Source organism: Kryptolebias marmoratus, linkage group LG2 (assembly GCF_001649575.2).
Source record: "Kryptolebias marmoratus isolate JLee-2015 linkage group LG2, ASM164957v2, whole genome shotgun sequence".
Lineage (NCBI taxonomy): Eukaryota > Metazoa > Chordata > Actinopteri > Cyprinodontiformes > Rivulidae > Kryptolebias > Kryptolebias marmoratus.
Window position 1 is genome coordinate 13901794 of NC_051431.1, and position 27947 is coordinate 13929740.

At 41.4% G+C, this 27947-nt stretch overlaps 2 protein-coding genes across 8 annotated transcripts in view; one reads left to right on the plus strand and one right to left on the minus strand.

The window, feature by feature from the left end:
* The window catches only part of cbl (Cbl proto-oncogene, E3 ubiquitin protein ligase), a 38277-nt gene extending 14799 nt beyond the window's left edge, over positions 1–23478 (plus strand). Inside the window, exons 3-16 of one of the 2 annotated variants that reach the window (XM_017433370.3) lie at positions 5663–5809; positions 6576–6732; positions 9964–10085; positions 11350–11487; positions 12196–12283; positions 13068–13199; positions 13341–13559; positions 14154–14285; positions 14448–14900; positions 16643–16731; positions 16869–17063; positions 17160–17245; positions 17391–17633; positions 19711–23478. In XM_017433370.3, coding sequence (XP_017288859.1) covers positions 5663–5809; positions 6576–6732; positions 9964–10085; positions 11350–11487; positions 12196–12283; positions 13068–13199; positions 13341–13559; positions 14154–14285; positions 14448–14900; positions 16643–16731; positions 16869–17063; positions 17160–17245; positions 17391–17633; positions 19711–20000 — 2491 coding nt within the window. In that variant the 3' untranslated portion in view covers positions 20001–23478. The remainder of the gene's footprint in view (positions 1–5662; positions 5810–6575; positions 6733–9963; positions 10086–11349; positions 11488–12195; positions 12284–13067; positions 13200–13340; positions 13560–14153; positions 14286–14447; positions 14901–16642; positions 16732–16868; positions 17064–17159; positions 17246–17390; positions 17634–19710) is intronic. The other variant, XM_017433371.3, reaches the window with a different exon arrangement.
* Positions 23479–24763: 1285 nt separating this feature from the next.
* The window catches only part of mcamb (melanoma cell adhesion molecule b), a 40055-nt gene continuing 36871 nt past the window's right edge, over positions 24764–27947 (minus strand). For 3 of the 6 annotated variants that reach the window (XM_017433372.3, XM_017433375.3, XM_017433376.3), the window contains 2 exons: positions 26449–26560; positions 24764–26319 (listed from right to left, as the gene is read on the minus strand). In XM_017433372.3, the coding sequence (XP_017288861.1) occupies positions 26317–26319; positions 26449–26560 (115 nt within the window). In that variant the 3' untranslated portion in view covers positions 24764–26316. Of the gene's footprint in view, positions 26320–26448; positions 26561–26581; positions 27903–27947 lie in introns of those variants that run through there. The other 3 variants (XR_003040019.2, XM_017433374.3, XM_037973693.1) reach the window with 3 other exon arrangements.

Here is a 27947-nt window from a genome sequence, read left to right on the forward strand (position 1 = left end):
TGCTGGCCTCCGTCCAGTATATACACGGTATAGAGCTGCTATTGTGGGATGGAAAGGGACTAGGACAGAGTGGGGTGAGATGAGCTAAAACAGATATCAGCTTGACCTGCATCAGTTGACTTTTATCATCAAACTGCAGCTGAAAATTAATCACCATACTGATATGTTAGTCATTTAATTGCCTTTTCTTTGGGTCCTTTTTATGCAACTATTGTATTACGACGTAAATAATAATTAAAGATCTTGCGTTGCTCGAAAGAAGGCATATCTACCGCCACCTTTCATGCCAGACTTTTAAGACAGAGAATATCTTAAGATGAGAAATTGTAGCTGTTTTGGTCAATCCGTGAAAGTAATAGCATGCACAATCTCTCACAGTATCTCAAGATGTCATGCTCAAGAGTTGTGTCGCAAATGACTCTGCTGCTGCCGCATTAAATCTTTGCTCAGTATCTGTAAAATTGACTGAGTTAATACCATTTAGTATTGGCTGAGGCGGCCCTGTTGAATTGAATTGACTCCACAAGTTAATCAGTTGGAGATGTGCATTCAGTGATTATTTCCTGGAAGTTTCATTAAAATTCATCCAGTGGCGCGTGAGTTATTTTGGTAACAGATAGTTGACTCCAAATAGTTATTGGAAAAAAAACTTTAAGATTTTGTGCAACGTGTTAGTGTTCAGAATATGCGTTGGGGATCAGTCTCAGCTACTACCAGTAAAAATGTTAGGTCATTATTTGTGAAAATGACAGAGTTATTGCCATTTTGGGTTTTCTGAGGTCAGGATTTTGTGGCTGCCATCTTGAATTGTATTGATTCCAAAAGTTGATCAGTTTTAGATGTACAGCCAGTGATGACTTTCTGCAAGTTTCATTACAATTAGTTCAGTGGTTCAAGACATATTTTGCTAACAGACACACAGAGACAAGCACACAAACACTATATTCTGCCTTCGGTGGCGGGCGATAATTAAATAAGCATCCACTTTTGGAAAAAGAACCCTTGAGTGGACAGGTTATTATTCTTGGTGTGTGCACGTGTTCAAAAATCAACAAAGCTCTTCATCCAACTTATCCAGACGTTCTTTAATTTGGCTCAAAACAATGACATGTCCACGGGGAAGCTGCGGTGGTTTACTTTGCAAATAGATGTTTTTGTTTTGTTGTGCTGTCCTAAATGTGACCAACAATGTTGAGCAGAGAGCCCATGGAGTTCAAATATATTCTCATCCTCACGGCAAAAGAATTGTCTCAATCTTATGGAGATTGTTTTGCAGAAAGAGACGATCGGATGCACCAACAATAATTACTAACTTTTTAACCTAAAGCTATCTAGGTCACAGTAGCAAGATTTCTCTACTGTAATATTCAGTTTTAGAGTTTAGTTTTCAATCTTGAATTAGATCCCTAAGATATTGAGTGAAATTGAAACTTATTTTTTTATTTGTTTTTGGGAGTTTTTTTCTCACAGAGCTACAATGTACCCACAGTTACCTGTAATAATTTTCAGATTTAGGTGAATCAGTTGGCTTTGGGCCAACTAGCATTAACTTCTGTATGTTTCAGTAATGATGTGCATAAGCCCTGTGATAATCTACAAACAATTTGGGGGGGACAGAAACAACATCAAATGCTGAAAAGAAATCTTTAGTGGCCTCCAAGGTTGTTGTTTTTTTTTTTTTCATCAAACCGGTTCCAAACCCATTCCAAGCGAGTGTTTTCTGAGCATCACTACTTTTTGTTTCAGTCTCCAAAGCACTGAGCGACTGTTAAAGTGGTCTTTTTATTGCACCTACAACAAACGGCTGCTTCCGTCAGGGGCTGTAGGTAATATTTTCAAAAAGCAACAAACGATTAAAATGTTACGGCGGCTACATTTAACATTTGAGAGAGTGTGGGGTTAGTGAGCTCTTAATTTAAGGCAAAGCAATTACAAAACACAGAGCTTTGAAGCAGCAGTAGAAGAACATGAGCTCATTGTTGTCATCCTCCTGCTTGCAGTTTATTACCAGTGGCTGACCGTCCATCGTATAGAGCTGTGTTCACATCTACCGTTTGAACTGAATTCATGACTTTTTTTTTTTTTTTTTGCAGCTACTTATTTAAACATCGTTGTCGTTTAACGTCATCAGCTGGCGTTGCCTAAAATGGCGTTTATCTCTTGTTTGCATTCCGTTGTATAAATAATTGTCGGCGGTTTGAAAATACCGGTTGGCATTGTGAAGAGCGTTCACAAACACCGACTGTTGTCTTTATGGATGCTGCTTTACACATCTGTTTGCAGGGATAACAAGAGCTCTGTGATCTGTGTAGATGGACGGCATCCATGCACTGTGGTCCTCTACAAAAACTCTGAATACACCAGAGAGAGGTTCAAACATTTACTGGAACAGACTTTTGATGTGACGCAATGACGTGGGTTTGTGGTGGCGCTTTCTGGCTGTTGGAAAAACAAACTGGCTGTTAGCAGTTTAACGAAACCAGTTAGGAACCGGCCCAGAACAAGCACTGCCTTAGTGGGAAAATTCCATCTGAAGATTTCAAGTTAAAAGGCAGCAATGAGTGGTTTAATAGATTAATAAGATGTGGATGTTACAGCTGTGAGCTTGTGTAGCCTATTTCCTCAAAACCCTGGCAGACAGGGAAACTTTCTGGGATTATGTTGTAGACGAAAGTTGAGCGGGCAGGGGTCGTTGTAGCATAGATAAAAGCTCACAGAAGAGGCTGACAGGGAAAGGATTAGATGGCAGCTTTAAGGCTCAGTAGGCCAGCAAAGCCAGGAAGCAGAAGAAGTGGAGGATGACCTCTTGCTGAGATTATAACTTCTGAAATAACACACAAACTCAGTGGTTAAGGCTTTCATGAGTAAACGCTGCAAGATGAGGATGGCATTCTTGATGACTTTACAAGCTCTTAAAGGACATACGGGTTTTTGAAGGTCTCATTTGTCATCATGCTTCACAAATAGGCAACAGCTGTTGCTGCATCCAGCCTAAAGTCTTTCTTATGGATTTTAGATTAGAAGGTGCTCTAAAATAAAATACAGTACAGCCAAATATACAAGTGTTCACTGTTTGGGGATCCTTTTCTCCGGCTTTTGAGTATTATCTTTGTCCTTCTCAGCTTAAATGGATCATCAAGTCATTTTTTGAAATGATGCTCTGTCAAAGAGTCAGCAATAGTACCGTATCTGCAGTGACATCAGTCATGGAGCACATAAATAATAAGAGACAAAAGTCTTTGTCCAGGCTAGGCTAACGACTAGCCAAACGATCCCCAGCCTCCTGCCAGAAGCAGGAGGTTGAAGCTACAATGGACAAACCCCACCTTTTCAAGTCCCGCTCCTTTGTGTCAACAAATGGGACATTTGTCTGACTAAAATCTAAAAATACACTTCAGATCATGTTTTTCAGGTGTTGATTTTTAATTCACTTAGCTCTTACCTTGCTTCTATATATTCAAATGTGCATTTTTTCCCCCATACATTTAGTTTTAATTAGTTATTTGAGGCTTAAAGGAAAGTGTCACCTTACACTGTGATTGACAGTGCTTGCAGCCTATTAGTAAGTTGGGAGGCTCTGTAGGCGGGACTTTTGCATTGAGAGGGCCGCTGCACATCCCTAGTGCATAGACACTGCCACCAAAGATGCATTATGACAGCTCCCCAAAAAAATACCCAGACGTTTTGGCTTCAATTGTGACAAATGGAAGAAGACTTTGGCCATCTTTAATAATGTCAGAGGTATATGCTGATGATGCTGGGAGGCTGCTGAATGTATCAGTTCACCTGATGAGTCCATCTAGTCAGGCCAAATGTTACTCAACTCCTGACACCTTCACAGGCTCAGCACCATAGGCAGATACGCAGTCTGTGCTCCACACATATACATGTGCGTACAAACACAAATGTTGGTTGGTTGAGCTAACAAACGGTGTGATGCAACAGTCGAGGTTTCAAATTGGTCAACAAAGTGTTTTTTCACACCAGTATGTATTTTTGGAAAGTTGTTAATACGCCTGAGAAATGATCGAAATCAGGCTCTCGTTTGGCTAGCCTTTAGCCTAGCCTGCTCTATGATTGATGTCACAGCTGATAAGGTACTAACTACTAATAACTATTTGACAGAAAATTGCCAGACTTTCCCTTTCAACTGTTCTTCTGACAAGCACTGGTTTATATTGGCTGCGTGTCAAAGTACACTAATCTTATTCATCCATCCATATCCGTTCACTGTCCTCCTTCCTCATTCACTGTTTCCATCCACACCCACCCCTCGGTCTCCACTCACAGGGTGTGTGCTGTGGTGGTGTGAGGCAGCTGCAGTGTAGCAGCACTTTCATTGCTCACTCTCTCGTGCATGTCAATTCCCCCTGCCCAGCAGCCGGACACAATCTCCCTCTGTGCTGCCTTTTTAATCGTGGCTTTTTCAGCAGAATGCGTCTAACGCTGGGACAGGCTGTTGGGTGTGGTGACGTTGCAGGGATCCATTCTCATTTCCTAGTCTCCTTTTTGTGTGTGTGTGTGTGTGAGAGAGAGAGCACTCCCCTCTTACTTTTGTCCTTCCTTGTTTGCTCTCTTCTCATCTTCCTTATTATGTCATCTTTTCTTTCCCTTTTTTTTCTCCTCTTCCACTCATCAGTCATTTCCTCTTCTCTGTGCTTGTTGGCCAGCCTATTTCAACTGAGTCAGAATTGTTGGAAGTCCCAGCCAATCTTTCTCATTCATTTTGGGATTTTTATGTGGCTGAGATCTCTGCTGTTTGTTTTTTTGTTTTTTGGAGCTTGTGACTCTCAGGAATGTAGTTAAGGATGATTCTCTGTAAACAAAATCTCAAACAGACTTTGAACCTTGAGTATATTTTCACCCTAAGCTATTATTTGATAACGATCATTCACTCATCAACATAGATAAGAAACACTAATCTGCAGTTTTAATATGAAAGTGCACATATGACACTTGGATTGTTTTATTTGGGAGGAGAGGCTAACATTTGTATTGCCTCCTGGAGTGTGTGTTTGCATGGGTGTGTCGAGCTAAACAGAGTTTGTTCATCGAAATGAAAATAAAACTTCATCTTCCCATGGAATTTGTTACCTTTGACATTTCTGTTTGTCTGCCTTTTTCCAATAATTTTATTTGTAGTCCAAGATTATTAGCAGTAATGTTTTTTGCACATTTGTTTTTCTGTTTGTTAGCTAAATATCTTATGAACCACTGGATGGATTTTGTTGCCCCAGCCAACTAACTTTAAAAACCACAAAAATCCCTATAACTTAGCCAGTTTTACAGATATTGAGGTAAAATTGTTATCTGTCACGACTACTAATAATGTGTGAAAAAATTCAATTTGGGGGGAGCCACCAGCATTAAACTAGTATTATTTTAAGATGAAAATATACATTTTTTCATAAGTACTTAATCATCGTGTGGAAATTTTGGGTTTACATAGCTTAACTTTTAGTCAAATTCAACAGGCCGTGCAATTCATTTTCCATATAAAATGTTGTTTCTTTTTTTTTTTTTTTATCCAAAGGGAAGTTGATGCAGACAGTTTGTAACATACCAACTTTAATTTCTGCCACTTTGAAATTTGGGGTCCTGTTCTAAATTGTTCAAAGACTAAAATTAACTTTTTGGGGTTTTTTTTCTTTGTTTTTTACAGGCGGAATCTCACCAAACTGTCGTTGATCTTCAGCCACATGCTGGCTGAACTGAAAGCCATCTTCCCCAGTGGTGTGTTTCAGGGTGACGGCTTCCGCATAACCAAAGCAGATGCTGCAGAGTTCTGGAGGCGCGCTTTTGGGGACAAGTAAGCTTGTTTGTGTATCACTCATTATCTGTAACTCAGAACTGACGTCCTTAAAGTTCCAGGGAGTCCCTTACAGTTTACTTTAGGGAAGTTAGTCTTTAAGAGTTAATCTTTAAAAAAAAAAAAAAAAAAAAAGGAGGTGATGCAGTTAAAATGGTGTGTGCAAGAAACGCAGACATTTCTTGGCAAAATGTTGGGCTTTCTCGCAGATTAAAGAGGTTTTTTAAATGTGAATTCTCTAAACAGAGCTAAATGATTGTCTCGACTGACACAACTATTGTTCAAAATACCAAGAAACGTCAAGGCTGTTTTAAATACTGCCCTTTTAATATTACATTAGTTCTTATTTTTATCAGATATGGCTCATGTAATTTGCATCGAAAGCAGGAACTGACCAACAAGATTTCCAGCCTTTTTATGGTTTTGCAAATGTTGGCATTTGAGCTCTTAAATTCACTTGTTTGCAAATCATGCAGATGTCTGTTTTAAAGATCACACCAGTTATTTTTAGAACCACTGACCGTCATATCTTTGTTTACGGTTGATAGAAATAGCTTTATACACTAGAAATTTTGTTTATAAATCGAGGCGTGTATTAGACGGACACCACTCCTGCTCAGACTAAATTCAGTGAATAAAAAACAGAATCCTAAATTAAAGTCAAAACAATTACTAATCCTTGTTTGTTTTATTCCCATATTTTAAGTAATGCTTTATTTTAGTCTTTCGAGCAGTACGATGTTCCTAACTGGTTACTTTTTTACAGAACCATTGTGCCTTGGAAAGTGTTTCGTCAGTCTCTCCACGAGTTTCATCCCATCAGCTCCGGGCTGGAGGCCATGGCTCTTAAGTCCACTATAGACCTCACCTGCAACGACTACATCTCTGTTTTTGAGTTTGACATCTTTACAAGGCTATTTCAGGTAGACATCACACACACACACATTCATTATGCACCTTTCCCTTTGCCTTATCATTTCCTTGTTAGTTAATCAATAGAGAAATGTGCAACAAACAAGAAAAAGAAACTTGAGCTGAACAGCACTGCCTGATGGTCTGTTGTCTTCAGGAAAATTTTAAGGAGCACATGTTGGACCTGAGTCCATCAATCAGCCGCATCTTTTTAAGCTCTATTTATGCTATCGGACTGGACTGGAGTTGGAAGTTTACTCCTGCCAGCATGGATCGCTGTACATTTGTGTTTCTTATCTCCTTTATAGTGGTTGGTTTGGTCTTTGACCTCCAGCAGCAATAAGTCAGTCAGCTGCTGCAGTGGCCGTTCTTAAAACTTAAAGAGGAAGCATTTGAATCTCGGCTTAAAATGTTCCTCTAGCCACCTAAATTTGTCCAAATTTCAGAACGGTATGCAAATATCACAAAAAAGAACTGTAAAAATTACTGTAAAAACAAAAAAAAACTTTTAAAAAGGAAGTGCCTCTCGAGTTGATCTGGAAAGTTTCTTTTTGGTCTGCTAAAACCACAAAGTTGACGGTGTTCTCCTGTAAGTAACCCTCTCATACAAAACTGGCCCCGTTTTTAATTTACTTTATCTGAGACGTCTAGCATATCTGCTGTGCAGCAGTGTGTGTTGTTTATTCCCTGAGTGACATTATCCCTCGGTACTTGTGAGTGAGGCTCCAACAGGCTTAATGAAGCCTAAACAGATTAGACGTTTCCTATGTGACACTCCCTCAAACAAAAAAAAAAAAAAGTTCTCCACATGTCCTCTAACTCAGAAGAGGAAGTAAGTCTGTGGCCATTTTAGGACCTGTCCTTGATATGCTACAGACTCAAAATGAAATGTCTTGTTTTTATTATCATTAACATACCAATAGTTGCAGTGGTGGTCAAATATTAAGAGTCCATCATTTGTAAATGTATTTTCAGCTGACTTAAAGTAATAACCAGTGGCAATAAAAGGAGACTAATAACCTAAATGTATCAACTGGATATTGCTTGACTCCTGTAAGTTGTCCTCTACCCAAGATAGTCTGATTAGATTAGAATGAAAAAGAAAAAAATGATGTACAGCACAGGAAGGTGGTTTAAGCTTGTCACTTCCTTTGTGTGAAAACTATAAATATCTAGCAACTGATTTTAAGTTAAGTAAATTTGTTCAATCCAAACGAGGACTTTTAAGCTTGGTTTTTGCACCGCTACATGCTACATACTTATGGCCTTTTTTTCTTATTGCGGGACATGTTCTTTCTACTTCCTTTCACACCAGATAGACCCGTAAGAGCGAACTACTGAGTAACTGACTCACAGATACAATCGGTCATGGTGAAAGTAAAAAAAAAACAATCTTTATCAATTCAGATGGACTTGTTAAATAAAACTCTGGTTTTTACCAAATATTAAAATTGGAGAAATAACTAACAGCTTAACATTTTGCATTGTGCCATTGTTTATTTAACAAAAGCCAAGCCAAACTGCAAAAGCAGCAGGTAAGAACCTGCACAGAACCACTTTTACCAGCTTCAGCTTTAAGTAAGTGTTCTCTGAATGACCTTGTCAGTATCTTACATGTTTGTTTGAAAAGTTTTCCATCTGCTCTTCTCTGTTAAGCTCCTTTTAAAGGACCCTTCCACAATATTTCAGTTGGTCTGAGGTCTCACCACTCGCCCCCATTATGATGCATTTTATGCTGCTACGCTGTATATGCATATTTTTATTGATTTATTATTCAAACTCTTCCAAATAAGACATATTTGTTCTGGCTTCTAGTGACATTAATGTTGTAAACTTTAACTTTCACAATCAAACTGACATCTGTACAATCTGATATACAGTTCTTGGGTTTTCGCAGTTACTGAGCATTGCACAGTCTGACCTGAGGGTGAACTTTCTGTTCATTTGTTTGGGAGATAATTCCACTGGCGAATAATCTTTCTTGTTATAGAACTGTGTGATGTGGACAGTCCAGACTGTCAGGCAGCAACAGTTGCTTTTTTTTCAAGGTCCTTGCCAATGTCGTCACTGCTTGAAATTATGCTAGCACTCGGCTGAATACTACACAGCAGAAAACAGCCCAAACATCTTCTTTTATACAGATGTTGACATTTACCAAAAGCACTTATTTACCTGTATTTGATTAGCATTATTTGGCTTCAATTCATTTTTTTAAATCCAGTGAACTCAGTAATGGTTGTCACCTTTGCACGCAGTGTTTCTTATTTCAAGCCTTTTTCACACTGTGGTTACTTGATGTGCCTGGAAAAATGACTTTTAAGACGCCTTTGGTCGTTCACACATCAAACCACTCGAGCCGGCCATATCGCAAAACATTGTCTGTTTACCTGTTGTCATGGACCAGTCAAGTGGCTGCAGTGCCCTTGGTTAGAGCGGAGCGCTGTAAGCGCCACTCCCACTTCACACTTACTCATGAACTCAGCCCTATGACTACCTCAGAAGTGTAGCTGTTGTGGTTCAGCATCGACCCTTCAGTCGTTTCACACATTACACTGAGGTGGGAAGGAGGTATTTCAGGCCCATCTTGAAAGTGGTAAACATTGTAATTGTCACGTTGTTCATCTAACGGTGGTATCTCAATGGGCTGCAACTGTTGGAGACGAGTTAATGACTCAAAGTCGTGGGAAATTTTGAGAAAATTGGCAGATTTCCACGTTGCAGCCAAACTGAATTCTGAGTATTTGCTACTAGCGAGCTGTTGGCTGCACTTTCAATGGCCAGTTTTTGATAATCACAGCCTATTGGCGTGTGCACAGGTTGCAAAAGTGCATTTATGGCCATGCACATTATTTTGTTGTCCACCTCTGCCCACATCATCCCAGCCTAGGCTCACTTTGCTACCACCTTAAATGGACTTGGGAGAAATACCGTGGGGTAAAAAAAAAGAACAACACAAAATTTGCTACTTTCTGTCTTATTGTTGTCATTCTTTGTCTTTGTGTGGTATTAAATGGGATTGTAGGTGTTGTATATTATTCTTAAACCCCCTTTTTTTACGTAGCTTGACTGGGACTGGAGCAGCCTGTAGATCACAGTGCTGTTCATTAAATGGTTGTTTGAACGTCATTCATCCATGTTGTAGTATACAGTGTTTCTCCTCTCTGAGCTTCTGCTGTCCATTCACTCACACTTAGATGACTCATGCTCTTTTTTTTCTCTCCTGTGTGTGTGTGTGGGTGTAGCCTTGGTCATCCCTGCTGCGGAACTGGAACAGCTTGGCTGTTACTCATCCAGGGTACATGGCCTTCCTCACCTACGATGAGGTCAAAGCTCGTTTGCAAAAGTTCATCCACAAGCCTGGCAGGTGAGACATCGCACAAACATTCACATGGGCCTTGAATTAAGTGCGTGTTTCTAATTATGACGTGTTCCGCATTGTTGGCTCTGGTGGTGATAATCTCAGCTCAACATGAATGTTCATGGTCTGTCACAAGCTGCTGTTAGCAGCAGTTTTAGTCGTGAGCGACACACTTTCATTTCCTTTTTAAAGGATCGTGTTTCTATTAGCAACAGCATAGTTACAGGTTAACAATAACTCTGAAGACATTTTCTACGTTGCTGCTCATGAAACAATCAACCTTTGGTAATTATTACAGTTATACTTTAATGAATACAAGAACACCAATGCCAGCACTGGACTTGGTGACAGATCCACATAACATTTATGCTACAGTTTGTGTTTGTGGGAGGGGTGGGGCGGAGTGTGAGGAGCTTAGGGCATCGTGGCACCTTCCATCAAAGGCCTGATTGTACACAAACAGCTGATGTCACTCCTCAGGCCGGGCCGGCGCACAGCCACATCGGCTTGCAAGTGTTTATTGGTGAATGTGACTGCAACATTTTGACACTGTAAATAAAGCTTGATAAGGTGAATCAAAATATAACAGGCACACCTGTTCCACTTCTAGTGCTCTGTTACTTAGTCCTGTCGACGTTTGAAGGAGTTCCGATTTTCACCTGAATCTGAATCCCATGTAGTTTCGATTTCACCAAGGATTACTGATCAGTGGCTAAGTCAGGCACAGTTCATCTTAATGTTTTTTGTGCATTGTCCCATAACTAAATCTAAAACTTATTGGCTATTTCTGTGTGTTTTTCTGGCCCAAATCAGTCACATGCCAAAGTTTCTAGATAACCCTAAAGGTCAGAAGGAGATTACTCAAATGTATTTGCAAAAACACTCACTTCCTCTTAGAACTAATTTTGAAAAAGGACAAACACTGTACACTGCTCTGTCTTGCTAAACTCGTGCTACTGCAGCTTTTGTCTTTTGTTCTTAGGTTTTTGTTGTTGTTCTTCTTTTTGTCTCAATCCAGTTTCTTCTTCTGTTCTGAAACTTTCAAGCAAGAAGTGTCTCCTTTTCACCTCTAACACACTTTGTCATACTTCATTATTACTGTCTGTCACAAGTAATGTGAGAATTTAATTTATTCTACACATTTGCGTTTAGCTTTATGTGATCGAAGGTGCGTACTTGCTAAAGTTTTTGTGTGTACCAGTTTTCCAAGGATTCTTTTCAGTACCTAATTGCTTTTTGCAAATAACTGAAAATTCTCATGTCTCCTCAGTTACATCTTCAGACTGAGCTGTACACGGCTGGGCCAGTGGGCCATTGGCTATGTGACGGCAGATGGGAATATTCTCCAAACCATTCCCCATAATAAACCCCTCTTCCAGGCACTCATAGATGGATTCCGAGAAGGATTGTAAGTACTTTTTTTTTTTTCTGAGAATTTCTATTTGCCATTTCTTGCAGCTTCTTGTCTGAACTTCTGAGCTGCTGCTGTATCTCTAAGTCTGGTTTGTGGTCTTTTTTTTTTTTTGGTCTGTAAAACTTTCTCGCTCTCTTTTTTCGTCATTCGTCTTTTTGTTATCTCATCTTTTTCACAAAAGAAAATGCATCTCTGTGTGAAGTTTGCAGCCTCTCTTTTGGCATCCTCCAGCTGACTCTCCCAGTAAATCTCAGCATATCGTCTTGCTGGTTTCCAACTTTGCACTGTTTTTCTAACCAAAGCAGAGCTGCTGATTTCTGATGTGGGCCGCAGTCGGCAGTTCAGCCGGCTGGCACGAAACTCGGCTTTTACTGCCAGCGTTGATTCCTTTGTTTAATGAAAGCGACGTCTGGCTGATTTTTAAACTGAGAAAGCCTATAAAGTATGCCGCCCGTGTCTACAAAACACTTATCAAACTGTAATTTCAGTGTCCAACCCATTTGTAAAATAGTCACGTCCTTTACATCCATCAGCTTACATTGAATAAATGAACGGAACAGATGTTTTCATTACTGCAGCCTTTTAGCTACACATGTACTATAATTCACGCTAATAACCATGATCGCTGAATTAAAATACATATCCAAGAATCCTTTCAAGACATTTCTTTGAGTGCTTTTTAATTTTCTCCGCATCTTCCAGCTATTTATTCCCCGACGGTCGGACCCAAAACCCTGACCTGACAGGGCTGTGTGAGCCTTCACCCCAGGACCACATTAAAGTCACTCAGGTCAGAACTCGGTGTCTGTCAGATTGTTTCTTTGGGTTTTTTTTTTTTTTTTTCTTTTGACGACTCTGATTTTATGCGTTCTTACTGGGTTTATTTGACATTTAATCCTAAAGCCTGCCACAGGCCAGAAAACATCTAATAAAAGCAATAATGTGAGAGTGTTATGCATGAGCAAGAAAAGCAGAAGTTGGGAACACAGTAAAGTACTGTAGAAACTGAGAAGCTGACAAAAAGAAGCACATATGATGAACTATTCTCTTTTTTTAATGTGGATAAATATTTCAACGCATTGGCTGTTTTGGCAGGGCAACATTATGAGCGTTTTGTTTTAGATTTATTTACGAAAGTAGACAATGAAAATACTATTTTAAAGAAATTTATTAGATTCTGAGGTTTAATAATCCTCTTTAACTTTGAATTTGTTTCGTTCTCTTTAACATTGGCATGCTCCATAGAAAAATTGTTAAAAAATATACATGCTTTGAGCTAATAAAACGCTAAAAGCCAACTCGTTTTTAGACCCAGTTTCCATATTAAAGTAGATACATCTTGTCCTCACATTTAAGGTCGCAACGTTGTTGCGAAAGATGCGTTTTGTAAGACATCCTCTCTGGGTTTTTGTTTTTCGTAGGCTCGCTGGGCTTGAGCACAAGACTGAAACTCAAAATACGCCTCCGCATTTTTTAGCAGCGCTCCCGATTCTCACCGGCTCGTTTCAGAATGATCTCGAGTGTTGTTAGCTCTTTGTGATGTTACCGTCTCACCGTGTTTTTCTCCCCCTCAGGAGCAATATGAGCTGTACTGTGAGATGGGCTCCACTTTCCAGCTTTGTAAGATCTGCGCCGAGAATGACAAGGATGTGAAGATCGAGCCCTGCGGTCATCTCATGTGCACCTCCTGTCTCACCGCCTGGCAGGTATGGGAGTGGGTGGAGACCAGGGTCCATTAGTCGGTTAGATGTCAGAACTTGGATTGTACTGTTAAGAAATCGGCTTGCTGAAAAGCTTCTTCATGCACATCTACATGACTGCAACCTGCATTTCTTCCTGTGTTACAGGAATCAGAGGGTCAGGGAACAGGATGTCCCTTCTGTCGCTGTGAAATTAAAGGTACAGAGCCCATTGTTGTTGATCCTTTCGACCCCAAGGACAACAGCGGAGGCTCGTCCAGGTGCATCATGGGAGCCGAGGGCGCACCATCACCCTGCTACGACGACGACGACGATGACAGACTTGAAGACCCCCACCTGATGATGAGCAACCTCGCCAGTTTGAAGGTAACCTTAATTTAAATTTCACTTTTATTGGTTTTTAGCCTCTAAGAACACTGTGGGGTCTAACAGCCAGGGCACAACTCAGACTTTTCTACTATCCTCTTCTTTTTTCTCTCTCTTCTCTTTTAGGTTCATTTCTGTGCAGATAAAACACTCCCTACCTCTTCTTCTCTCTCTTTATTTATTTTTTTCCTAAGATTTTAGCTCACATCTTGTTTCTTTGGTCTTTCATCTCTATCTTTCATGATGCCAAGGTAGCAGCTTTTTTTCATCTCTTGGCATTTGATATCTGGGGCGTCCTCCTATCGTACATCTTTTATGTGCCTCTGAGGAAAATCTGTATGCATTATTCTGAAAATATGTGAATACCTGAGATCACACACACTTTGATGTGTGTCCCTGGAACTTTCTATCTGCTGACCCTGCTTCTTTGAGAATTTCTTAAAATGCGCCCGCAGTCATCTTTGTTTTTCGCATGAAATAATCCTGTAAATAAGTATAAAAGCATAAAATAAATTCGGCTGGAGTTGTGTGTCTTTGCGCTGAGGTTTTGATCAGAAGTCAAGGTTGTTTGACGCTTCTGTTCATGTGCTTCAGGTGGACCGCCCCCCGTCGCCCATGTCCATGCCTCCTCAGTCATCTCTTCCCCCAGTGCCTCCCAGACTTGACTTGTTACCACACAGACCTCCGAACCCCCCTGGTGCCTCCAGTCCAGGGCTCAGCAGTAAGGTAACTGAATGTCACTTTATTTGTGGCATTAGTATTCTGCCACATCACCGTTTTCTTTATAGGTTATTTCCATCATAGGAAAATGCTCATTTTCTTTGCTTTTATGTCAGTAAAATGTGCAGATTTAAAAAAATCCCCCCTGTCTCTGTTTGATTCCTCCAGGCATCATCTCACCACAAAGACAAGCCTCTTCCTCTTCCTCCTGCACTGCGGGATCTCCCCCCTCCTCCTCCTCCCGACAGACCCCACGCAGTCGGGCCAGCCCCTGATGCCCGGCTCCAGAGGCGGCCCTTACCCAGCACTCCGGGGGAGGCCCCTCGAGATAAGCTCCCTCCCACCCCCCCAAACCGTCCAATGTCCGAGTGGAACTCGAGGCCTGTTCCCAAGGCCCCCACCCCCTCTTCGTCCTCATCCTCATCCTCCTCCTCCTCCACGCAAGTCTCCAGTTTGGGAGGGGACATCCGAGCAGGTGTCAGGGAACTGTCCAACAGACACTCCCTCCCCTTGGCGCTGCCCTCAGCGATGGACACCCGCTCAGACCCTCAGAAGAACAACAGCTCCCTCAGTCTGGACCACCAGCTGGTCAGAAGCACATCAACACGCAGCACTGAACATGTGATTCACTGGTTTTATTTGCAGTCCAACACCACTCTGAGAAGAATAAAAATCATTCACACAAGTCCTAATTTACCTCAGACTTCATTTATAGGCTCTGTCAGGCATTTCTGACAGGTCACTTATGAACATCGTGTTGTAAAATGCAGACCCATACTGTGCAGACAGAGTTTTCACCTGTAAGCTCATAGAAGTTCTTTTTGTTTGCATTTTGACAATATTTTTTAGTTGTGAAGAAATAGTTTTGTTTTTTGTTTTTTTATTCAAAAAAACTGCATTGATTACACATCCAAACTCAACAGCTTTTTCACACATTTTTATACTTGATAAATTACATTTTTACGCATTCAAAATCAGTTGGCTAAATCTACACAAGTAAACCGTTTTGATTTGTTTAGAATACTTTTCAACCAATGGCTGCTTTAGGTTCGAAAGGACATTTTGAGTTTTCTTACTTTGTTTTGCTACTGAAGTGGATGGATTCACAGTCAGGGAATAATCTGCTTCTCTACCCTTGAAACACCTGTGTAGCTGTGAAACACCGGAGTTTGTTTTCAGTCGTTCAGCATTAATGGTTTAACCTCCTCAGCTGGCTAAATACTTCTCTACACTGTAGAAACATCGGGCAGATCAGTAAACTCCACTGATCTCTGCGTTGGTCTCTGCTCATGTTTTGCCTATAAGATTGAACCCTTTGGACTGTAGGCCATTCAGATATTTCTTCATGTTGTTCTCATTATTCTGGTGCAGGTTGATCCTAATTTCATCTGTCCAATTTTAGTGTATAATCGGGCCTTTTGACATGTCTTCCTGAGGGAGATTATTGCTGAAGAACAACTTTTCTTGTCACCCTGCATCTTATGTGGATAATTAGGCCTTTAGCCTGTCAGCTCATTGGTTTCAGGTCAGACTCAAACTGACTTGGCTACTCTTAGTTTCTAATTATGTCTGGTTTTGTTTTGGATGGCCTGTTTAGCTTTGCATTAAGAGTTCCTTTTACCGGATGCTGTGCCATCGCAGTAAACAGCTTCCAAATATAAGTGCTGTACTTTGTCGATTAAGCAGGTACTGTATAGGGCTGGAAGTTGATAAATTAATAAGAAAGGACAACAGTTTTTTTATGAAACATCTTTTGGAGTCGGCCATGCAGTAACATTAGTTTCCAGATGGAATATAAATATGAAAGACCTGCAACTCTGAGATTGTTCCTGAAATATGGGTCAAAATATCTTTGAATGAAAGCACACTTTCAGGACTTTGATATTTACATGTCTTTAAAATAAGTTTTGATAAACCAGTTTCGGTAACAAATTGTTTGCAAATAGTCATCAGCTTGATGTTAAGGTTCAAAACGAGGAAGTTGGTTCAAACAAAAAAAAAAATTGCATTTCTCAGGTTCACTGCTCGCTATATTATACCTCTGAAGTGAGTCAAAAAGAAAGAAAGAAAAGATTCAAACCACCTTTACTTACCCAGAATTTATTCGCCCACTGGAGTTCTTATGTTGCAGTAAAAAAAAAAAAAAAAAGAAAGCATTTATTGGTTAGTGTTCCAGTGCTGGATATGTTTTGCTTTTATTAAAGGAAAGAGAAAAAACTTAAACTGTCACCGGCTTCCTATCCTGATATCAACAAGAATCTAGAAGAGCAAATATTCTAAAATGCAAAACATTTTTTATAATAAAGTCTATATTTAAATATAGAAGTTTCTAAGATGCCCGTATTTCTTCCTTTGCTTCCCAGAATTTTGCTGCAGTAGTTGGTCAAGATTATGACAACCCCAAAGTGAAACCCTCCGCCTCGGCCAACGCCATCTATTCACTGGCAAACAGGTGCGTTTAGCTGCTCCTGCCGTGGCTTACTGATACGTCGTTTTTTTACTCATCATTTCAAAGCAATAAATTACATTTAAGAGGCGTTCCAGTGTTGCTGATTTGTAAGTATTTTTGAATCCTTGGTTTGCTTCCAGACCGTCTCCAGTTTTGAGACCAGTGGCAGGAGAAGAGCCATGCGACAGTGAGGAGGACTCTGAGTACATGATCCCCTCCTCCCGTCCCATCGTGGCACCACCCGTCGGGGAGCCTTTACCGGTGCCGAGACCCCCACAGCCTCAGCCTCTGTCAGTACTCCAGGCGCCGGCCCAACCCTCTGCACTCAACTCGCGGTATTTAAACTCCCAGTGAATGTCCCATCCAGCACTTTAAGACAGCCATTGAAGGGTTGTTTGTATAAGTTAACTTACTGGTATCGTTTGATGTAGGCTAACACTAGCTGCTGAAGATGGACCTATAAGTTATGAAGCCATGTACAACATCCAGCTCCGCTCACAACAAGCCAGAGATTCAGGTAATGTTTCAGAAGCCTGGCTGAGCACACTTTACTCTCAGGTTATTTTAGGTTTGAATGATGTGTCGTCTCTTGAGCTAACCTGTCAGTACCTCTGTGTTAAATGTATTTCGTAGTGCCAACACAATGCCTGTCACCCTCCCAGATTATTCAGAGCTGCCCCCTCTGGTGATGACAAACGGTCCCAGAGACCCTGCGCCCGAGGACCGCGAGGAAGAGGACAACGGCTACGACTTCCCAAAGCCCCTACCTCTGCCCCCCGCACGACGGACCCTCTCAGAAATGGGAGGCTCTTTGTCATCTTCTTCCTCGTCGTCATCATCATGCTTGTCCTCCACAACTGCGTTCAACCGCTTTTCCCTAGATGTAGATTCTGGAGCTGTGGCGTGTAAGTTCACTTTTATATTATGGACAAATGGAAGTAATAACTACCACTCTGTCACGTTCCTGAGCGTACTGTATGTGCTGTAAGCGGCTGTCGCTGCAGCATTATAAAGGAATGTTGTTTAGAAGAGCATATTATGTGGCATTTAAGGACACTTTGACTCGGATCAGTTTCTGTTTAGATGGCGTTTCTGATTTTTACGTTAAAATTGGAGTTTTCTAGTCATGGTGGCTTTTATAATCCCTGTTAATGCTTAACAGAGATTGTAGAAAGTTTTATAAGATGAATCTGAGTTATGAGTCAGACGGAAGTTGTGACTTCTGTCTGTGGGATTTCAAACAAAACACAAGTTTCACATATTGAGTTAATCATTGGATGGAAATCTCTTCTTTAGTTGTCACGGATTGATTCTTGTAAAAAATGTTTAAGACCGTTAATACATTAAACCTAGAGAAACAGTACTTTTGTCGTGTTAGTGGACACATCCACCTGCTGTATGATTTTAACATGTTGATTTGCTGAGATAATCCCTATTATGAGCTGCAGGGATGTGTGGACTGTTACCAGCAGTCAGTTATACATGAGAAAAGCATTAAAACTGCAGCTTTTAGTAAAGCTAGTCAAACAATTGTCTAAAAAGCAAAACTGCTGTGGCTTTGGTTAGATGGGTTTGACCACTCTCCCCTCTCTGCCTCTGATGGAACAGATATGATGTTTTTTCTCACGTTTGTCTTTAAGGCGGGTTGAACTGTGGACTGACGTTCTGTGTGTAAGTATGGAGGCAGAATGGGGGGAGGGTGATGTGCTGCTGCAGCGTTTTCACCCAGCTGATCATGCAGCGCTGGCTGGTAAACACCAAAGTGTTGCTAAACTATATGTCCAGCCTGTGTGAATTAAGATGCTGCGGCCCGATAAGGAATTGCTTTACTGGATTAGAAAGAGCGGGAAAAAAGCTTCACCTGTCGTCTCACAATAGTAGCAATTGTCAATATCAGGGATGCACCACAGCTGATTTTCAGCTCAACTTACGACCAGTAAATCAACCACCTGTAAATCTGATTTATTCTTTTATTTAATGGTCAGTAAACGCACCACGACAAGGTGCTGACCAAGATTTCACTGAGTGAAGATCCAAATTTAGTAAAATGTAAAATCTGTAAGGTGTTTCAAATTAAAGTCAGAGGAAGTGCAACATGTGTTAGAAGCTGCTAAAAGAAAACACAAATGCTCCATAAAGGTTAGTCCAAATACATCCAATACTAAAATCTGACATCATCCAACCTAAAAGACCTGACTGTTTGTCAGATTTTTATTGTTTCACAACTCACATTTATCTTGGCTTTAGAGTTTGTTACAAAATGTCTTATCTGGTGCACTTGTTAGTTTCGATTGATATGCTGATATTTCTTTCTCAGTTAATATATTTATTTGGACGAAACCCTTCTTCCAGTAACCTGAAAAGTTGGAAAAAATCAATAGTTGGAGTCAGCCGTCGGTAGATTTCTAAATATAACTGTTAAAGTTTGGGGGGGTTCTTGCTCTTAATATGGGTTTGTTTGTAGAGTGTTTTAACTGGATCAGTAGAGGAGTGATTACAAAACATTTGCTGACATTTGAGCCTTTTATAAAGCCTCCATGAAGTCCCAGTCACAATGCAGGAAGTGGCTGTTCGCTCATGAGACGAGAGTGATGTCCTCATGTCTGTTTTAGGCTGACATTTAGCAAAGATGAAGATTGCTGGGTGTGTGAGCGCTTTGCTAAAGACCTTAATCTTTGAGTCGGAGAGCCAATTAAATCACTCTGCATCAAGCTGACAAGCTCACGGATTATAATTGGCTTCTTGCAGTGCTTTGTTAAATGTCACTACAGTGGAAAGCTGAAAGGTTTCACAGAGTATAAGAGGAAAAAAACATGTAGCTTACCTCAGGCCTGGTTCTATTCATCGACGTGTTTTATATCAGTTATTTCCAGTAAAAGAAAGCAGCTCTCAGGTTGACCTTTTTATGGGTGTTTAAAATATATATATACAAGTTCTCTTTTCTGAGTTAAACTGAAATACTTCCTCCTCCTGTTTCCTCAGCCTTCTTGGAGCCGGCAGAAGCGGCACCAGAGAGGCCTCCAAAGCCTCTGCCGAGACGGATCAACTCGGAGCGCCGGCACAGCCCCGTCCCGCCCGTCCCCGGCGGCGCGTCCACAGCGGGCGACGCCAACCCCCAGATCAGCAGCGAGATCGAGCACCTCATGAACCAGGGCTACTCGTACCAGGACATCCAGAAGGCACTGGTGATCGCGCAGAACAATATTGAGATGGCCAAGAACATCCTGCGCGAGTTCGTCTCGGTCCCGTCCGCCGCGCACATCCTTACATAGCACGGCGTCGCGCCCCCGCCCCGCGGCCGCTCGCTTGCCCGCCTACGCTCGGCTCGGCGTGGCGTGGTTAAAGGGTTGGTGCAGACCGACCTGGAGCCCACGGACTCCAGCACCGTCTCCAGTGTTGGCTGACGCCCTCCGCCCCGACCCCCCCTGAGACGTTTTTAACCGGCTGTTACTCCAGCGAGCTCACAGCATCTCTGGGACTCCGCGCCCCGCACTCCATACGCTTTCAACTGCATTTGACCCCTTTTTTCTTCTTCTTCTTAAACTGCTCTAGCAGGCCGCTTTGGTTTCAGTTGCGTCTCCTCTGGACTGAACAAAGGAAGCTCAAAACACCCAGAAGAATCCTGGGAAGACCGCTTCTCATCTTTCATGTCGAAGCCTCTTGCTGAAATTGTAACCAACACCTCACCAATAGAACTAAAAGTGTATGTCTATATGAAAATTTAATATATAAGTAAATGTATATTACATGTGTGTAATATATACAGTACGTGCATATACAGTATGTGAAAATAATTCAGTGTGAAGGGTAGCCGTTGGTACAACTATATATGACCAGGACAGGAGTCAGATTCCAGGGGGTTTGTGTCTTTCTGTCCGACGGAGGAAGGAAGAGTCTGGGTGACTGCTCACCAGGATGTGTTAGTCAGCAGCAGCTTGGGGGGGAGGAAAAGCCCCCGTGCGACAGAGCTTTTTCATCATAAATTCAGTCTGAAATGGCCTTTGATTAAGAATATTTTGGTACTTTTTTTATTTTTCCAACCTGCTTGTTTTGTTGTGTTTTTATATGTCGGCATAGCATGATGATGGTTTCAGGTCTGAGCTCATTTCTGATTGGTCGTGTGCGTTCCTCGTGTATGTGGGCATGCTTGTGTGTGTGTGTGCTTCAGACCTGCTCCTCGTGAAGACCCCCCTCCACCCCATCCACCCCTCCACATCACGAATGTGGAATTCCAGTCTGCGTACTCAGACTCGCGTTCTGCAAACGTACCGCTGCTCTACGTTATAAAGGCGGGGCCTTGTGTAGCTGTAGAGCCCGGCGGTGAGATTATGGCGATGACCCTGCAGTGCCAGACGGGCTCGTGTCGTGGGATCCGTGGTGGCTGATGAGGTTGTTGGGTTTTATTTTTTTGTTTTTTCTTCACTGGCTGGTTCAGGTTTCTGTCTCCAGCTCAGTCCGGTGTTACGAAACAAACAAACAACAAAAAAAGTCATTGATTTACTTTAATATATTATTGTCATATGATCATAAATATTATTATAATTAATTCAGAAGTGTTTCACTGCTGCTACTCTTGTTAGTGCTAAACAATTAAGCCTTAAATGTACATTTGTGAATAGTGTTTACCGTCGTCTTGTTTCTTTAAAGTGACAGTATCATTTTGGTTTTCCAGTCCGTAATGTAGCATACTTGAAAAATAAAAGCAGCTCTCAAGCTGTTGACTCATTAGTGTTTTAACTTTTCCTTTTTGTTTGTTTTAATCATTTCTTTTTTTTATCGATTCTTTACGGGGAAAAAAAACAAATCTGGTTCCTCAGTTTAGGAAACCGTCCACCTTAAGGCTTTAGAAAAGCTGTTCTGTCAAAGAGTTATTAATAGTTACCTTTTTCTGAGAGGTGATATCAGTGACGGGACAGAAAGTCTGAAGAAAAGGCCAGAAGTCTTCCTGTAGAGCTAACAGACCGGGGCTCCTTTTGTTCCATCTTTCAGGCTTTTAGACTCTTTTGAGACTAAAAATGTCCCACCTGTGTGAACGGGGTCCTTGTTGCGACCCGAGCGTCGGCCACCTGAGGCTGTGCGCTGACACGGACGCTGTCGGGTTGAGAAAACGAGCAGTGTCTGGCAAAAGTGTTAAAGTTTGATATTAGCTGATGTAGCGTTCGTTTACACCTGTGGGACATTTTTCAGGAAGAGTTGTTTTATAAACCATATAAAAGAGGCCCCTGGTTTGGCCGCACAGCCTGGCCGAGAGGAAAACTTCTGCTCTTTTCTCCATTTTCTTCAGCTGATAAGGCGCCAACGACTGATAACTAATTTGAGGGAACGTGACTTCAAAAATCACCAGACTGTCCCTTTAACTCTGTGTTTGGCTGGGCTTTCAGTGTGGAAGTAGAATTAAGGTTTAGGGACTGTCTACAAAAAGCAACACCTGCCTAAAAAAAAATAAAAGATTTCTTTTTTTACCAGTTCAATTAGAAACCTGCAGGTTTGTAGGAGAATTTCTGTCCGTGTTTCTCTACGAGCTCGACCAGCTCAGAGCCTAAATAGGTTGTTTTTAATTAGGTTGTAGTTTTTCTACAGTTGAGGCGAGATGTTCATGGTTTGTTGATTTGTTTGAAAGTAGGAATTTGGTGTCTTTTCTGCACCCGGACTAGAACCTGCTGCTTGCTCTCAAACCGAATGTAATCTGCGCCCAGATTAACTGAAATGAGGGGACGGATTTTCACCTTGTCCTGTTTCTCTCTTGACCCCCACCCCTGACGGCCCCTTGCTGCCTCCGTACTGTAGTGACGGTGAGAAAGCACGTTAAATGCTCCGGTTAGAAAACAAATTCCCGCTCACATCAGTCCCCCCCTCCCTGTCTGAAAGGGATCGACTGCTGAGGCTTTCTTTTTTCTTTCTTTCTTCTTCTAACGTAGACTCCTGGGTTTGCTGGCCCCGCCCCAAAGTCTACATTAAAATCAGTATTTGGGCCAACTAAATATTAAAAAAACGAAAAAAATCTAACTCAGGAATAATGTTTGTCTATTTAAAAAAAAAAAGGAAAAAGGTGACATTTAGCCTCGCTGTTGAACCCCAGAAGAGGCTCGTCGCTTGGTTCAACCTAAAGTTTCTGCTTAACGAAGCCACACAAATGGCGTATGACTTCTTCTCCACATCGTAACTTGCACTTGTTGTTTTGTATTGTTTGTTTTTTCATGTTGGCATGACTAGAAACGGCTTTATTTCCAGGTACTATGAATGGAAAGGATATATTTCTGCAAGCAGCTTTTAGGTACACGGTAACTTGAGCCTCTCCCAGTATATGAAGAATGTTTTTATCTTTAATTGTTTTAATATTATTGTTCTTTGGGAAGGTGTCAGTCAGTCCCAGCTGTCTTGCCATCCTCTTAGTGCTTTTTTTTGTTTTCCTAGTTGCCTTGAGACACTTTTTGAATGATGGGCGATGATGAACAGGGAGGTCTGTGGTCCTCCATACTGTATCGATGTTCATGTTTCAGGACAGCGTGTCATTCTCATGTAATATTAACCGTTATTTTTTTACATTTTTTTGCACAGCATACCAATTCGTGCTTTGATACTGTCACTCTAAAGAAAAGCTAGCTGTATAAAGTTGATACAAAAAGGAGGGAAAAGAGAAAAAAACAAACGGTTGAGTTTGTGTCGCATTCCTGTAAATGTATTTTTTGTTCCTAAGTTTTTTGTTTACTTGTCTGATTATTTCCATGACCTGTGCCATATGTTAAGAGCTCCTCACCGAGGTTCTTACCGTTTTAATTTTATTTTATTTCGAAAAAGCCTTGATCATTGGAAAGCGTTCGTAGGTATTGATCTCTGAAGGACGGGTTGCGCGGTAATGTTCGCACGAATCTGTCCTCTGCCTCTTCAGCCGCGTCCGGCCTCATCTGTGAAACATTTCAGTGTCCGTTTGATAACTTCTCATCCGCCTCCCCGCCTCTGATCCATGCTCAGATCCCTCCTGATGCCCTCACCGCCCCCCGCCCCTCTCCATCACTGTCAGGTCCACTGTTGGGGTGTTTTAATTTCCTGCCAGCAGAGGGGGCTGTTGCTCTGTGTTGCTGCATTTTATCCTCCTCAGTACAAAAAAAAAAAAGAGGCATTCTTTTTTTTTGTTGTCGATGGTTTTTAAAGCTCATATCAATTTGGAAGTATGCACATTGCTGTTAATAAAATGTCAACAAAAGCACCACACGCCTCAAGTACTTCATCAGACATTAAGCTCGGCGTTACATTTATGGAAACTGCTTGTATTAGAGTTTAAACTATCTGAACGGAATAGGGATTTATCCTGGTCATTAGAGCATACTGAAGCCCTTTGAAGGACTCTTTCTGTTCATGCAGAACTGGAGGAGAAGATTAAGAACACGGTAAAAGCAGATATTTGCGGAACAGGACAGCTTCAGTCCTTCAGGATTATTTTTGTTTCGTCTATCAGAAGATAATCAAGCAACTTGCTTTCCAATGTACTCTGTTATTACATTTAAAAAACCACAATGTGATCAGGATGCTGCCTTCAGCAGATCAGGTGACTGTCTCTAAACTGTTACGTAACCCAATAAATGTGTAGATTCTTTAGGAAAGGGACGGTTTGGATCCACAGGAGCAGGGCGGTGATGAAAAAAACATGCTTTAGCTGTTTGAATGTGACACCTGGCTTCTTCAGTTTCCATAATTCTTCCAATAAATCTACTAAAGATTAAATTAATTTAGTAGTTTTTAAAAGAAAATTAAAAATTTTGCTGGGCTTGTAGCTGAGTCATTCACAAACACTTACTTGGAGCAGGATATGTTGTGATATTCCATAAAAACGTGAATCGGCTCATTTTCAAGGTTTGACCAAAATGGCTGTCATCTCTCACCATAAGCTGGTATTAGTCTACACCTCAGGCATGAAAGGTAGCGGGCAATATGCATCCTTTCTTTAATTTTTTAACCACAAACTTAATGAAATTAACAACAGAAATTATAAATAACGTTCCTTTTAAAGAAGTTATAAACTGCTCTGTCACACCCATTCATTAGCTTTACCTGCTTTATTACATAAAACTAAACACATTAAGCACATGATTTTACTTTATTTGGTAGCATTTGTCAAAAAATAAAAATGGAAACAAGAAGTTTGTTGGTAATTGCAGTTTACTTCATAACTCCAAGGCTTTAAAAGGCGTTTTAAAACATCCTAAAACAGTTAACGTTTGTTAAAAACAGAACGGAAGGAAGTGGACGACTGCGTGGTCGTCTCCAGACCTAAGTTACGTGTCGAGTCGCAGTCATTTCCCCCTCCTCAGTAGTCAGATACTGTGGAAAGTTAAAGATTTAAATGCAGTTTAAGGCGTTGAGTCCGAGGGGGATTCTGCAGCTCAGGTTTCAGTCGATAACGTGACTTCATTTGACAGAAACGCGTCTTCGCCTCGCAACGAGGACGACTTCACGCCGTGGTTCTGTTCTACCTTCGTCCTACGGATAAAAACAGCTCACAACACATGAAGTACAGTAACATTAAACAGCTGTTTTACATGAGAGAAACAACACGACTGCATGAATATTCACCCAAAAAAAAAAATCAAATTTAAACTAAAACATCAGTGCGCAGAAAATAAATACAAACAAAACTAACAGTACAAAATGTGGAGTTTCTGCAAGGCTTTGAACGGCACTTCTAAAAGGCATCCGCAACTTTATGGCTTGACTTACCCCCTCGATGCTTCAAGTCAAAAAATAAAAAATAAAATAACATTAAATTGTGCTGCAAATTATTCAGCAATCTCAAAAACTACCTTCTTTAAACTAGACGAACTGTAAAAACGAGGGTTAAGATGGGGGAAAAATGTGAATTATTTGTGGTTGTGCGAAGCGGCTGAGAAGGTGAGGCGTCCGAAACGAAACTTTCAGTGTGCAGACTGAAACAGAAAAAACTCATTTAAGAAGTCCATTTTTCTCTGGCTCCTCTTTTTTTCTCCATAGAAAAGCACCAAAACTTAAAAAAAAAAAAAGAAAACAATCTGGTCATTTCGTTTTTTGGTTGCTTTTTATATGCTGTTATTTTAAATAAAGAAATATTTATATTTTTTTTATATATATATATATATACACACAGATTATAATATGTACACTAACGGAGCTTCTTCAGTGATTGCTTTTTGCCTGAGGTGGTGCTAATTCATATATAAAAACAGTCCCTGTCAGCTTTGTGCTCTAAATATTGTTCTCTGGACAATCAGCAGTTTCTAAGGCTCGCAGGTTACAGTCAAGAGTTCGTCTTTGGTTTGGAGTTTGGAGTCTTCAGCAGAGTTACGTGACGGAGCTCGAAGATGATGTCTGGTGGGTGTGGGAGGAAGAGTGAAGGATGGCAAGCAAAAGCTTCAGCTTTGAGGGGAAAAAAAAAAAAAAAATGCCCATCGTGACGCGAGCGGACATGATTTCTGCGCCGTAGCTCCGGAGTTGCGGTTGGAGGAGGCTTGAAGGCATCTGGGGGACCGAGGCCTGAGAGGGAGAAACGGGAGCAGCTGTCGGCGCCTGCAGTCGCCTCCTTCCTTCTGCACGGGCAGGTACTCACCGCCCGTCACTTTACTTCAGAGGGTGAACACAGACACAATGAGAAACATGGGGAGAGGCGGGGGGCGGTTACAGGACATGGAATTATCAGAGCGCAGAAACCAGACGAGCTGGGCTGGACTCGGATCGGGTCAGATCTCTCACCTGGTCGCCTGGAGGCTGTTTGTCTCCGTTAACGCCGAGGAGGATGGCCTCCTCCGTGTTGTCGCTCTTCATCTCCACCACGATGTTGTCTCTGCTGGACTTCTCCCTGGTGCTTCGGCAGGAAGAAGAAACGTGGCGCAGATGAGCGACAGGCGCTCCCAAACACATCAGTAACTTGGACACAAACTAACTGACTCACCAGCCTGACCTCAGTCGAGATTCTTTAAGATCTTCTAATAATTTCAGACACACAGTTTGCTTTTTGACAACGTAAACATTGTACCAAGATATTTATTTATTTTTATCTATTTAAAAAAAGTGCCATCAGTGAAATCTGTCCTAGGTTGAAGTTTGGTTTTATGCCATTCTGTCAGGGTCAACACGAGAAGACGTTTGCTCTCCTTGGAAAAAAAAAAAAGTCTTCACACCACTGGAACTATTCCACATTTTGTCAAGTTTCAACCACCAACATAAAATGATTTTACAGGGATTTTAGATAATGGACCAACACAAAATGGTGCACCAGTGGTGAAATCGTTTTATAATTTTTTCAAAAAGTAAAACTCTGAAAAGCGTAGAGTGCGTTTGTGTTCAGACCAGAACTGAAATCTGGTGCAACTAGTTGCCTTCAAATGTCACCTGATCAGCAGAGTCCACCTGTGAGTGATTTAACTTTAGTATAAATCCAGCTGCTCCCTGAAGGTTCGTTACAGAACATCAGTGATCAAACAGCATCGTGAAGACCAAGGAACGCAGCAGACGAGTCAGGGATGAAGTTGTTGAGAAGTTTAAAGCTGGGTTTGGTTCTGAAACAATATCCCGAACATTGAGCGTCTCACAGAGCTCTGTTCGGTCTATTACCAAAACATGGCCGTCCGGCTAAACTGACAGGCCGGGCAAGGAGAGCATGAATCTGAGAAGCAGCCAAGAAGCCTGTGGTAACTCTGAAGGCGACTGCCGATGTGGACTGGTAGCTCTGTGGTCCAGCGCTGTAATCTGTACGCTCCGTGAGTATGAGATCAATGTTTAAACTGAGCTGAACCAAACAATTTGAACACGTTTAATACCTTCCAGCAGGACAACGACCCGAATGTTAGACCGGACCTAAATCCAACTGAGACCCTGCGGAAAGACTGGAAACCTCTGCTCACATAATTCTCAAGGAAGAGGGAGGAAACGTTTCAGCCTCTTCAGTAGATGTGCAAAGCTGGTAGAGACAAACAAATCGTTTTTCATCCACTTTACCATTATGGATCACTTTGTGTTGGTTTGTCACATAAAATCCCAATAAAATACCTTGAAGTCTGTGGTCGTCACTTGACAAAATGTGGAAAAGCTCGAGGGGTGTGAATACTTCTTTTTAAGGCCCTTGTAAATGGTGCGCATGTCAGCAAACATCCCTCATCAACGGGGAGATGCTCAAGTCAGGTCCTGGTGCCTTATTCTGGTTTTTACTGCAACATTTTGTTAGAAAAGGAAACAAAAAAACAGAAAAAAGC